The sequence below is a fragment of the Corythoichthys intestinalis genome, chromosome 15 (genome assembly GCF_030265065.1).
Source record: "Corythoichthys intestinalis isolate RoL2023-P3 chromosome 15, ASM3026506v1, whole genome shotgun sequence".
Taxonomy (NCBI): domain Eukaryota; kingdom Metazoa; phylum Chordata; class Actinopteri; order Syngnathiformes; family Syngnathidae; genus Corythoichthys; species Corythoichthys intestinalis.
The window spans coordinates 29,293,040-29,307,488 of record NC_080409.1 but is presented as its reverse complement, the minus strand read 5'-3'; the positions used below and the strand labels follow the sequence as shown (position 1 = coordinate 29,307,488).

The window sequence follows — 14,449 nt, the reverse complement described above, 5'->3', positions numbered from 1 at the left end:
CCTGAAAAAAAATAAAATGGTATCTGACTGCCACTGTTAGTAAGGGGGAAGCGTAAATAAATTAATAGAATTAAGATTTGTTATTAATGAAAAAATTAAAAGTGTTCATTGGCTGTCACTGCGTAGCATTTGCGATTGCTACACAAAAATAGTGATATAAATTACCCTCAAGAATGGTCAGAGACATTGACAACCAGAGGATATATTATATAAGACACACAGGGCATATGGTGGTAAAGGATAGCTTGTTGAAACAGGAGAATGTCATTGTCAGTGGCGTAAGGCAACGCACACAAGAAAAAGGTGTCGATAAAAAAGCTACCTCTGGATCAGGTCGGCTCTTTTTCCCCCCTCGACATTCAAGCCGTCTCTTTAACTGAACATTTGTTACCAATGAATTTGTTACCAGTGAATTTGGCACCAAATTCTGTCATTTTCGGACAGAACTGGTAGGTTTAGCTCAGTAAACATCTCGTTCGTACACTATTTACATGCGTCTAGCATGAGGGACAAACGCAAGTTTGACCCCACTAGCAACAGTTGCTAACGTCATGAATATTAATGAGCAAAGGTGACTTGTTACGTGCAGTACACTATTGTAATGACTCCAAAATAACAACAGATGACAATTACTGGCTGCCACATCGTAACGTCAGCATATTACAATTTATAATGTTGAAACTAAGGAAACAACAACCTTCGTACTGTTCAACAGCTGTTAATGTCATAAATCAACTTAATGCCTGCAACAGACGGCGATAGACATCCAAACTATTCGAATTCGATTGAATGATTGCTGCCAGTCAAGTCAAAATGGATTGGACATTTATTGCCGTCAGTAGCAACCAACAATAGTAAATAATCTCTTTAGGGATGTCCCCTGTCCGATCACGTGATAGGAAATCGGGCTATTTTCAGAGGATCGGAATCGGGTGAAAAGGAGCGGGTTTTTAATGAAAATGAAATAAAAAAGGGCTAAAAGTGACAAAATAATTCAGAAATATCATTGCCAAAAGAAACAAAAATTTGTTTTTACTCTAAAACAGCAAAGTTTGGATCCAATTAAAAAAAAAAAATCAGCTCTAGAAAAAAAATGTGCATCATACCTAATGGAGGCAGAGCGCGGTCGATGTTCGCGCGAGTCCATCACCCAGCCTATGTGCGCCTCCTGTGGTGGGTTGGAACTGTGCCGAGTCTTCTTCTTCCTGGGCATCTGGAAGGCCAACATTATCATCAGGACCACTTATGGGACACTATGACAGCCATTGAGTCAACTGGGCTCAAGTGTCCAACCTAAAGACCAAAGTGCTTAGTTTTTCTTTCATTTTCATCAATTCAAAAAACTTTTTCAACTTTTTTTTATTTTTTAAATTCAAATGCTTTCAACGCCCATCGCCGTCAAGGTCAGCCAATGGGTTAACTGGAAACAAGTGCCCCTATGCCCAAGGACCTCAGTGATTTTGTTTATTTTTTATTTTATGTTTAAGTAACTTGAAAAATGAATTTCTTAATTTGAATTTAAATGAATTTGAAGTCCATTATCATTAATGGTAGCCAATTAAGATAATATTAAGATAACGGGGCTCAAACGCGCGCCGAAACAATCTTTTGTTTTATTATCATTATTATGTTAACTTTAAGAATTCAATGGATGGCTGCCAAAGAGTTAATTTCACTCTTTTACCTGTCCGTCAACGGCACCGCTCTCCTTCATCACTGGGTAAAATCGCGGTGCCTTGTTGGGGTCCTGGCGCCCAGGGGTACGTGGTGTCCTGGGGGTCCTGGGAGGGTGGACACTGGGCGACTCCGGCACCGTTTTAGGCAGCGAGCGGGCCATTTCCATCTCGCCTGGCTCTGAAATTGCACCAAGTCAGGTCAAGCAGACGATAAGGTGCACCCATCAACCCATATAAAATATATCAATCACATATACAGCATATTACAGGTGGGAACCTTTAGGTCAGGGGTGCCAAAGTGCGGTTTTCGAGCGCCCCTATCCAGCTTGTTTTCCGTGTCTCCCTCCTCCAACACACCTGAATCAAATAATCAGGATTGTTATCAGGCTCCTGCAGAGCTTGCTGATGAGCTGATCCTTTGATTCAGGTGTGTTAAAGGAGGGAGACATGAAAAATAAGCTGGATAGGGGCTCTCAAGAACCGGACTTGGGCACCCCTGCTCTCTGTACTTCACGATACAATTCACCATAAAAGGCTTTAATGAATTTATCATGAGTAGATGTCCAATCCATTTGAACTGAGAATAACTGAACATTCATTCATCTGCTGCCATCCCTCCCACTTCAAGCTGAACAGACGTTTATTTCATGTCCTGTTGATCCTGGGTTACTGAACAGGGAGTGATCTTGGTATGTCGCAAAATTAACAGAAAGTCACCTGTAAATGGCCCCAAAACCAGAAAGACCGGCTGTGAATGCTTTTGTTTCAGAGTAAATAATGGCACTAAATGTCCAATTTTTGGGGGAACGAATGTTCTTTCATCCTTCCCAATCAAAACAGATTGGACGTCTAGTGCCAACAACGGCAGCCAATGAGTTAATGGTTTTTTTGGCGGGAGCATATCGATAAACTTTTGGGATACAAAGTATTGCTAAATCACCATTTCCATATAGTGCCACACCCCTAATATATATAATATAGCGCTCGATGCGTAATGCGCACAGTTAGCCAATCGGAACTGCTGTTAGCGCTTGTCGGCCATTTAGTGTCAGTCGCATTCAATAAACATAACATTATGGTCAATGGAGCGTATATTTTAAAATAGCTATAATAGCTCATTTGTTAACTGATTTTCAAATAGCTTTCAGACAGCTTGTTTTTTTTTTTATATTGCAGTAAGTTAACTGCACACTTATTTTTCATAATCCAGCCTGAATTAAAGCCATGTTAATGCAGGTTGTTTTAAACCAAACCATTTGAAAAGTGTCAAGACTTTGTGAAGTTAAGAGTACAGTATTCCAGTGAAGACAATCACTCCCCTTAAAGGAGAATATGTAATGTTGGTGGCCAAAAATGGTCCTGCAACCAGGATCAAAATTTGGAAGCGCACAACTTCCCCTTTCGGACTGCCAGATAAATGGTAAACGGTGTTATACTTATATAGCGCTTTTCCACCTTCCGAGGCGCTTAAAGCGCTTTACACTATCTCGCCATCCAACTACTGGTGACGCAGCACCAGGAGCAACGTGGGGTTCAGTGTCTTGCTCAAGGACAAGTACTTCGCAATGGACAATCGAGCTGCGTTATTGTACCAATGTTGCATTTCAACCAGAAACTAGAAAATACAATTTCTGGAGAAATTGCACTGGTAGCTTTGCTGTGCTGTTTGGTATATTTATACTAAAAGTACAGGCCAGCACACGTGCTTGTACTACAAGTACAGGCCAGCACACGTCCTTGTAGTAACCACATTTGAGTACAATTAAGTACACATTCTTGTAGTATAAGTAAATGTACTTGTAGTACAAGTGCACAATATATAAACCTAGACGAAGACAAGGAACTTATCTCGTAATTGGTTGATTGGTGGAGGCCGAGACATCCATTGTAAACACAAAATAACAATTTTTACACACTGACAATTGACTTAAAATGGGAACATTTCGGCTCAACGATTGAGAAATGTGTTAGAACTATCTACAGAAAACATGTTTTTTTAATGTCTATTGAAATATTAGGATCATTTAATAAATACCTGAAATGCAAATCTCACATATTGCTCCTCTAAGTTCGTTCCTGAGAATTCCACTGCTTTAAGATGGCTGGCGATTACTAACGCTGCCGAGTCGACTTTTTGTATCTACAGCTCTATTTATGTGATATACACGAGTCAACCACCTCTGTGGCTAAACTCACCAGTGGGTGGTGGGGACGGTGCTTCCTGGTTGGGGTCCACAGGCGCTTTTGGCGTGAGCGTGTCAAACTCATCCTGGCTGATGACGCTGAGCTTCTTGAAGTTCTCCACTTCCTGCTGGAAAACAGCGGAAGACTTTTTTCCCCCCTTCCTCTTTTTTGGGCTCTCATCACAGGTTGTAAAATGGCTGATAAGAAGTCATGACGGGCGTGAGTGACACATGGCAGGGGGACTTTGAACATTACGCAGAGTGACCTTGCATGCGTGTGTGTGCGTGTGTGTTCAGGCGTGAAGGTTCCCATGTGTCATGTACTACACCAAAAAAAACTGATCTTAACTCTTTCAGTGCCATTGACGATAATAGAAAACCAGTCGAGGCTCTGTTTGTCCTTCAGCACTCAATTCAAATCAGTTTTGTTATTAATAGACATCCAATCCATTGGTCCTCTCAGTTCAAATGGATTGGACGTTGTTCGTCATTGGCAATCATTGAGTTTTAATAAATAATAAAGGAATAGGATCCTTAACTCTTTATAGGGCAAGACTTCAAAAAGACCTGGCTTCCACATTAACGCTGCAACAACTAATCGATGAATAAATTTCTTGCCAACGAATGTGATTATGGATTTTTGTCAGCAACTAATCATAAGTGTACTCCAAGTCCATAGTTTGGGTCCTTCTTATTTGTGAGGCTGCACACGCACCAGCGAGAGAGAGTTCACTGCTACACGCAGGTCGAATTGCTTATATTATTTATGACTTGTCAAGAGATGCAGATTGTCTTGAGTCATGTGTTTTGTTAGATCCAGTGTGCATCTGTCAAATGTGAGTAAATTAAGCCATTTGTATTGTTTAAATTTTTTGTTGACGAGATGTTACTAATTAGCACGGAGTGCTAATCTAGTTAGCAATTATGCTAATCAGCGTCTAAGTGTCCCTTTGTACAGTGATTATTGTGTTTTGGTGCGGCATATTAGGCATTGGGAGGGTAAGGGGGGTAAATATTCCTTTTAATTTTGAAAAAATATAATCAAAAATATAAATCACCATTCCATATAAAAAATTAAGTGGGATTTTTTTTAAGTTAAAAAGGAAATAGGGTAATTATCCTTTTTTATAATAAAAAAGTTTATATTTAAAGAAAAAAACAACAAAAGCAGTACAAATTCTCAAATTTGTGTAGCATGAAGTCAAACCACATGATTTGCTTTCTTGGGCCACACAAAACAATTTGGCAAAAACAACAACAACAAAAAATACACAGTTGTGGGGTGCTGGAATAGTTACCTTGGTGCAGTCGGTTTGCTCCTGATCCTTCCACAGGTCCTGCTCATAGTAGTATAGGCCGTCGTTGATGGCCTTGACCAGGTCAGCGGTCAGCTTAGCGCGCGATTCGCGGTGGCCAGTGCGGTCGCCACCCGGGTGCTTGCGAAGGTACGGCGGCGTCTGCGTGACAATTAGGATCTTGTCTACGTCTCGGTCGTCCAGCTCGTAATCAGAGTCGTCCTCGTCCGACCAGTCAGTGAAGCGATTCTTGCGCGGTGCCATCTGCTCCATCTCCTCGTCAAACATGAAGTCCAGCTCCTCCTGGTCGGGCTCAGCAACGCTGCGCTCCTGTTGCTGGGAGGGCGGTGCTTGGCCACGGTCCTGAAATGCATCGTCGGTTACACTGTGAGCCCATTATTTCATGACAGTGATGAGATTAACAAGAGGTATTTTTAAAATGAACTACCATTAAATTGGCCACAGAGTCATGGCAGCATATTAACGCCGAGAACGCTTAGAAAAAAAAAAATCTACAAAACTTCCAATTTTTTCGACGGCTTAAATGTAGATGTACACACAGCTACATTTTCGTTTGCATTCCGTATTTTGTTTTTTTATTATATACCTGATCGGTGTTAGTTCAGAAAATCGATTTATTCACAGCGATAAGACTTCCAATCCATTTGGACTGGGAAGGTTGGCAAGGATTGTCCATCTCTCTCAATGGCACCCAAAATGATCCACTGAATGAGTTAATAGCAAATATTGCCTTTTACATTGTATTCTTCTTTGTCATTAATTCAAAAGGAAAAAAAAACCTCAATATTTTTATTCCATAATATACAGTGGGGAGAACAAGTATTTGATACACTGCCAATGGGAAAACCCATTGGCAGTGTATCAAATACTTGTTCTCCCCACTGTATGTTTTAATTAAACAAAAGTGTAAAATACAAATACGCAAACATTCTTTTTTTTTTTATACTTCAAATGGAAAAAAAAACATTCTCAAAAAATACAAGGGAAATATAATAATGTTTCGTAATTCAAATAAAAACGAGATCTATTTTCATTTTCTTTGCACCTTTTAAAAATAAAAAGCAAAAAACAAATCAAATTTAAAAAGGGAAAACGATTTTCAATTTAAAAATTACAAAATATATATTTAGTTTAAAAATCGAATGACAAAAATATTGTAATGTAGTTCATTTTTAATATTCTTTTACTAAAAAAATAAAGTTTTTTTTTTTTTTTTAATGAATGATAAAAGGGTGAAGACAGTAAATATTATCTTATTTTACAAAAAATATTTAAAAAATAAAAAAGGGGGGAGGGGGTCTAACTTGGTAATGAATCCAAATGAGATTTGCCAACAACTGTGTATGCTTTATAAAGCCATCACACACTTACATTTCCATAATATTCATAGTGCAACTGTTCCCAGCACATAGTTCCAATGCTAAAATGTAATCAACAGTAGAGGTGTGCAAAATTTCCGATTCTTAGATTATTCGCGATTCGGCCGTGGAAGATTCGAGAACGATTCACAAACATCCAAATTCCGATTATTGAAATATGCCAAGTAAAGCGGAAGTACAACACACTCAGCGCGCCGCGCGGTCTTTGGGGCACAACGAGGAAGAACGCAGCGAGAGTAGCTCAACTCATACCACGAGATAAAAAAACACAACAACATACCTGACTGCTGCCGAAAAGCTGCTATAAAGGACGTCATCCACACAATGTAATGGAAGATATCATTTATATAGGACTAGATGCACAATTGATTCGGTAGCGTGAGCAGCACATCTACAAAAAGCTAGATGCAGGCGTTAGTAAACGGCCGCCATCTTAAAGCAGTCCACTTCCCTGCAAGGTTGTTGTAGCGAACCTTCCAAGCAAACCTAATTAACTTTTTATCTAAAATACTCCTAAATCGGTAAAATATTGACTTGAATCTATCTTTAAAATAGTTTTAAAACTTTCACATGTCGAAAGTAGACAAAAGGGAAATTATGGAATAACGGGAGCAATTCTAACAACTTTAACAGTTGATTCACAACATTAAATTAATTGAATGTAGTTTAAAGCTGCTGTTACAGAATGGGGACTGGAGTTTTTTATTGACTGTTATTTTTGTATATTTGTTTACTGCTATATGTTAACTTGATACTGAAATAGTAGTTTGGTTTAGCCTGAGAGGATTTTTGAACAATTTTGGAACTAATGTACAAAACATTTAATTTAAAAAAAAAAAAAAAAAAAAAAAGGAGGGTGGGTGCATCAATAATCGTTTTATAATCGAATCGGAGCCTCTGAATCGTAATCGTAATCGAATCGTTAGGTGCCCAAAGATTCCCAGCTCTAATCAACAGTATATAACATGATTTCTATACGAGTCGTCGACTCATCGCAAAAGTAATCGTTGACTATCAAAATAAATCTTTGTGGCAACATCAATGTCCACATTGTTCCAAATATTCTACTGTACATCTGACACTGCAAATAGGTCAGGAAATAAACACCCTGATTAGGTTTGGATACCTTTGTTTTACCGGACGTGTGTCGGTGACGTTTCTCCACCTGGATCCAGGCGTCGGGGGAATCTTTGGGAGCATCCAGAGGAGGGACTGGCGCTTGGCTGCTAACTTGGGACCCCTCTGCAGGATCTTTAATCTCCCCAGGTTTAGTCTGGGTCTCCTTCACTGGCGATGAAGCTGTGGACACAAATACCTATTTGTAACTTAACTGGGACTGTCACAGACAAATATTTTTATACTCAACTAATGATCACAGATTACTTTCGCGATTAGTCAACTAATCAATTCTTATATACATCACATTGATTATGGATTACATTACAGAAATCAGGGATGTAAAAAATATTAAAATTTAAGGATAAATATTTACCCATGTTTGCCTTTCTGCAAGTAAAAAAATATATACCGTATTTATATATATATATATATATATAGAATATTTACTATTAACTTATTCAATACAATTATTATGCCAAACAATTATTTTGATAGTGCATTAATTACCGATTGTTTCAGTGATTAATTATGTAATCAGCTCATAAATACATCCTATTTCCCATTTATATGAAAAAAAAAAAACAGGAAATATGAACTTTTATTTTTCAATTTTTTTTGGCTTGTATTGAAAATTAGGAATTTAAAAATAGATTAAAAAATACAAAATTACCATTTTGAGACACCTTCTGACCCTACTGAATGATTAACAGTCTCTCCGTGGGTGTAGAAAAGAAGCCCGACATTTTGTGACGCATTTAGCACAGTCTACTCTGATGGCCGTCGATGCATGGACGTCACGGTGACAATGCTGCATGCAACGCGTTCAGTCATTCATTAGGATGACAAAGTGACTCAAAACTTGGGTACAAGGCTTACGTTTGCCCCAGACTCTCTAGATTTGACCCGCAAACATGGAGCCCTGTGCAGCAAGGAGCATTTGGAATGGCTAGGAGGTAGAACATTTTCCTCTTTTTACGGCCTGTTGTGTGTTGCACCGCTGTGTCACACAAAGCCACGGATAGATTTGTGTGAATATTTTTGAGAGAAATTTCATCCCATACAAGGCTGCGGGGTCCGAGCTTGGGCAAAATGCACACATGAGCTTTAGGAAGGAGTTTCCCCCTTTTGTCAGCTTGTAAGCATGTTCCACTGCTGTCTCATTTACACTTAAAAATTAAAAAACATTTCTGGACTTTCACCCCCCCCCCATTCACATCCTACTCTTGTTTACTGCTGACGTAATGACGAATTCTGGTGACGCAAGATGTGGCTCATTTGCTGATAGAAAGCCAACTGGTGTTTGGGAAGCACGAGCACCGGCATGCATGTTTTTTATTTTTAGTCCCAAAAGGGGTAGCTAGATTTTTTTTTCTCTCCCCCTATTTGTGCTGTCAGCCCCCAAACAAAGATTATTCCACGAGGAAGTTTCTTCATGAAGTTATTACTTTTTCCTGGCGAGATTTTTTTTTGGGCAAAAAGCAACAACAACAAAAAACTCAGATTATTTCATAAAATTCCATTTATCCCGCAAGAAAAAAAATCTCATTTTGAAAAAGGTGGTTGAGCCCCAAACACACTACGCTATACTTTGATCAGCCTATGAGCACACATTCTTTGTTGTGCGTGAAACAGAAGGGCGGTGTGTTCAGGATCCGGTCCCTAAAAAAACAATCATGTGAGTGCCAGTGTGTGTGTGTTCATGATAATCAAAGGAAAATGCCACAACATTTGCGTCTGAGATCAAAGACTCGTAATACGAGAAAACGACGGCTCATTCATGCCAAAGGACCGTATGACAATATTTGCATTCAACGGTGTGAATGGGCATAGTACTTTCACACAGGAAGCCCAGAACAGGGATTTTAACCCGCAAAGGCAGTAAAAGGTATGGAGACATAAGAAAAAAAGGAAAAAGGAACATGAAGTAAAAAATAAAAATAAATGTATTAATTTAAAACAATTATTAATTAAAAAAAAAAAAAAAAAAAAAAAAAGAATTATACATAGAACAAAACCTAAAAAATAGGCCTGGGTGATAAATCAATTTTATGTACAAGTCTGAGTTTTAGAAAAGAAAAAAAAAAAAAAAAAAAAAAAAAAAAAAAAAAGATTTTTTCCCCCAAACAGGGCATCTAGCAAACATATTTAATGGATAATTACATGAGAAAGAGTACAATTCTTTATATTTGGTGGGGGACAGCACATATAGGGTGAGAAAAAAATATTAAGACAGAAGTTTTGGGGACTAAAATCGTAAATCAAATTTCTGGCGAAACAATTTTGAGATTTTTAAAGAGAATTATAATACTAAGGGGCTGTGAGATATCAATAGAACAGTTATGTGGCAAGATAACAAATATTAATAAAGTTAACAAAAAAAATCACATTCATGAGCAATTATCGAAAATAGATTGAAAATTACGAACATTTCCTTAAATATTCCGGAAACAGCCGAATTAAGCTTTGACGTCACAGCCAGGAAACAAAAGGTCGAGGCAGGTGCCATCGTTGTTTATCGACAAGAGAGTTGCGTTCGTGTTTTATCAAAAAATCGCTAAAATGGTTAAAACCTGTCATGCTATTTGGTGTACAAATAGCCATTTGTCGCAATGTAGTACCCATGAGTTCCCGGACGCGAGAAAAAGAGCTGGACTACGCAGACAATGAGTAAAGTTTGTCCGTGCAAAGAGGGCTAATTTTGCAGACCCAGCCTCCAGCACGGTTTTGTGTGGTGCGCATTTTACACCTCAAAGCTATTCGAACTGTGAACAAATGAAATCAGGTTTTGTTAAGAAATTGCTGCTGAAAGCAGATGTGGTGCCCACCATACACGCGCAGCCACCCAAATGTCCCGAGACATCAAGAAAGAGGACGATGACTGGCACTGATGAGACCACCCCAGGCTAAGCAAAGGAGGGGAGCAGCCAAGCTCGAAATGGCCAGAGTGAGTACTCTTTTATAATAAACATATCACGCATTGGATATAGGACTGGACACATGTATAAATTATCGCTCGTAAAATATATACAACAAATCCTCTAATCCCGTTCATATTTGTGTCTGTTGGCAGAGCGAAAACCTATGATAGCACAATGAATGATAATTATTCTATACATTAATTTATTTTGCGGTCACAGTGTATCAGCTTCACAAAAAGAAAAGCAAAACAAACCATTCGGTGTTTCCCACACGATCTGTTGCTGGTGTTTCATCAGTGTGATTTGTCCCCTCAATGATCGTTTCATTAGGCTGCATTGGCTTTTGTTTGGGCTCAAACTGATAACCCAAAACACCAAAGAAAGGTTCATAACTCTCCTCGTCACCATTAGAAGAACGTTCGTTACGTCGGATTCGTCGCTGCAACTAGAAACAAAATTGTCCGCCATCATCGTCGCCATTCAGTACTAAGCACTCAGCCGGGTGTTTCCTAGTTGTGATGTCACGCACACTATATGCTAGATTTCCGGTATCTCGGGCACCGGACGTTTTAGCTTGACAATCGATCTAAATTTCTATCATTTTCTTGGTGCTGCGATGTGTGTAATTACACAAAGTGGCATGATATGAAACTAAAAGGCATGCGTTTATGGATAAATGATGGAATATTAGCATTTCCCCAGGTGTTACTACTCTAAGGCCATGTCGCCTAGATATAGTAAAAACTAAACGAAAACTTTTACTTAATTATTTTTTACTTTGATGCATCTATTGCTTTGACCTCAAAATGAAAAACCAAAAAAAAAAAAAAAACGTAAATGCAAAGCTAAAAGCGAAAATTAAAATGGAAAAATATTAGAAATGTCCTTTTATCCATCTTTTGATTTGACTAAAAAATAAAAATATGGTAAAAAAAAAAAAAAAAAAGTGAAAAGGAAAAGTCAATTTATAAAAATATGATTACAATTGCACTTTTACACATGAAATAGAAAATGAAATTAAAAAATTCAAAACTAAAGGGTCAAATAAAAAGGAAAGTATGCTTAAAATTTTGCATCTTCTGCTTTGACTTGAAAATAAAGAAGCAAAAACAAAATAGGGAAAAATGTAACGATGAAAAAAAGAAAAAACAAAACAAAAAAAACGAACGTGGAGCAGAGAAAACAAGGGTCTAACTAAAAAAATTACAAAAAAAGAAGGAAAAGACAGAACAGAAAATACAGCTTTATAAATCAGAAAAATGAAAAGAAAAAAAAAAGGACTAATGGAGTAGGAAGGAAAAATACATAAAAAAACAAAGAAATTTAAAAAAATTAAAAGTCTCCAAAGTGTGACCAGAACTACGCAGCACTGACCAGCATGAACGAGGGTGATGCTCTGTCGGGGGACGAATTCAGGACAGTGGACCAGCTGCGAGAAGTCTGTTCTTGGCGAGCCAATCGTGGGTGGCGTCGGGGCAGGGGGCGGCGCCGGGATGGGCCAGCGCTCGGGCTCCACTTTGCAGCGCACCTTGTCGTTGTCCAGCAACTCCACCTCTTTGCTGTTCTTCAGGGCCTGCCGGGAAGGAGGGGCGCGCCCGTCAGGCAAGCGGCCGCCGTGACGGAGACCGCTGACGTCAGTCCTACCTCCACAATGAGACCCACGTCGGTGGTGAGCGCCTGCACGCGGTGGAAGCTGGCAATCAGCGAGATGGGCAGGAAGCCCTGAGCGTCCATCTTTCTCCTTAAGAAAAAGTCTCGCTCCAGGTTGTGCAAACTGAAGTAGTACTCGCTGAAAACACAACGCACCAAACGTCACGAGCTTCATGTGAACTACATTGAAGTTTTAGGCAGTACACCAGTGGTTCTTAAACTGTCATATGTAAATTCACCAAACTCTTGGTCTTAGATCCTTTTTTTTTTTCCAAATTCAAAACCAATATAGCCAAGCTAGCAAGCAAAAATCTACATAAACGAATTTGCACTCAAATTTCCTCTCATTTAGTCATGTTTTTGTCATTGTTTTAATGTTTTCATCCTTACAGATATAGTGATGCCAGAAGGATACATTTGATTACGTAGTTGGCCTGCTGCCATTTCAATATCACTCGTGTCCAATTTGCATCTTTGATTTTTTCCATTCAAATTGGGGGGAAAACAGGGAAGTGAGGAATAAAATAAAGGGGAAGACACAGACAAAACAATGAATGGAAAAATATAAAAATGACAAAGAAAATGTGGGGGGAAAGCAGTAAATTAAAGTATAAAATGTAAATGGGTAAAACAAAATGGAAATGAAATTAAAAAGGGGGGGGGGCGAAATGAGAAAAAGGAAGCAAGGAAGAAAATGAGTTAAAATACAAATGTAAAAAAAAAAAAAAAAAAACTGTGGGTAAAGTAGAAAAATGAGGGTATAAAAGTACAAAAAACAAAACAAAACATAAAAAAAGTACAAAAGTGGGAAAGGTAAAATGACTCAAAGAAAGGAAATGAGGCCACACGGACAATTGACACAAAAACACAAATATTCATATTTTGATTGGAATAAATCCTCCATGTCCATGTTTTAAAATTGCTGTGAAGTTAAAGTCCGTATGACTCCAAAAAGCATGTTTGTTTCATATTTCACGCGGTGTTTTATGCACCTGAATGAAATGGACCACTTGGACGTGTGTGGAAGCGATCGTTATATACATTTAATTTTTGAATTCCGCCCCATGAAAATGAATGACTTCCGGCTCTAGTCTCGGGTTTAGGATGAATGTGAATGTGAAGTCACCCGGGTCAGCATCTCACAATACGGCATTGCTTTTTGCATGCAGATGGACTGCGGATTTAGCCGATTTTGCGGATTAATTTGTTTATTTCTCGCATCACGCCAGCCAAACAGCTGCAGAAAATTGTTGCTGCACCAGGGAGAGGCGTGTGAGCCTTTTGGGTTTCAAAAGGTTTCCGTTCACCGCAGATCTTGGCCAAAACAAGCCCAACTACTTTGTGACCATTGGACTTATGAGGAAGTGAGTAAACATCGTATTTTGTATTAAGTCAAATACTGGGATCGTGGCATTGCACACCCCCCTCTATACTCTGCTTATTGCCCTCTTTGTGTGCCCGGTGTTCTGTCAAATTTTCAACCCCATCAAAAATTGCAACTTAGTGTTAAAAATGGCTGTGAATACAGCTATTACAAAGTAAACACTACAAACTACAAGAAGGACTATTTACTTACGTTTGATCATGGACGGACATGTAGAAAAGTTCTCCTCATACACATCCTGCCATGTTAGCTGCACAACAACTGCACGGCGCGCTCTCACTAGTTACGTCTTCGCCGTGTAGTAAAGCTTATTCGTGTTGAACATGTGGCAGCTACGCGCTCCTCTGACGTCGGACGGTTTTTCCGGCGGTACTCTCCAGTTGCTTCCCCTGCGAGCGCTCCTGTCCGCAGCAGGGGGACGAGCTGTCACTTGCTCACCGCCAGGCGGGTTGCCGATCGGCAAATACAATCGACAACCCTGCCGCCGTGTGACATCATCTGAGCTAGTTTTGTGTGATTTTTCGCTTCGAAAAGCGAAAATAAGACTTTGAGACGTCACTCGCTTCGGGTTACCATGTCGGCTAGCTGTCACGCCTCTTGGTTTGTTTACATTCTCTGAAGCCGGGGCAGGGAAAAGACAAAAGCCGGACTAACTATGGTGGCATAAAATATCGTTCGGGAGGTGCGACAGTAAAAGTGAAGTCGACAGTGTTGACCATTATGGAGTACCGTAATTTCCCGAATATAACGCGCTTTTTTTCCCCAAAATCAAATTGTAAAATCATGGTGTACATTATAAACGGGTACATGGATGGAGACAGAAA

At 39.1% G+C, this 14,449-nt stretch overlaps 1 protein-coding gene across 6 annotated transcripts in view; it reads right to left on the bottom strand.

Annotated features, from left to right (window-relative positions):
• The window catches only part of larp1b (La ribonucleoprotein 1B), a 43,516-nt gene that overhangs the window by 8,552 nt on the left and 20,515 nt on the right, over positions 1-14,449 (bottom strand). For 4 of the 6 annotated variants that reach the window (XM_057859189.1, XM_057859191.1, XM_057859187.1 and 1 more), the window contains 7 exons: positions 12,236-12,380; positions 11,966-12,164; positions 7,681-7,853; positions 5,158-5,517; positions 3,873-3,987; positions 1,685-1,854; positions 1,107-1,213 (listed from right to left, as the gene is read on the bottom strand). In XM_057859189.1, coding sequence (XP_057715172.1) covers positions 1,107-1,213; positions 1,685-1,854; positions 3,873-3,987; positions 5,158-5,517; positions 7,681-7,853; positions 11,966-12,164; positions 12,236-12,380 — 1,269 coding nt within the window. The remainder of the gene's footprint in view (positions 1-1,106; positions 1,214-1,684; positions 1,855-3,872; positions 3,988-5,157; positions 5,518-7,680; positions 7,854-11,965; positions 12,165-12,235; positions 12,381-14,449) is intronic. The other 2 variants (XM_057859192.1, XM_057859188.1) reach the window with 1 other exon arrangement.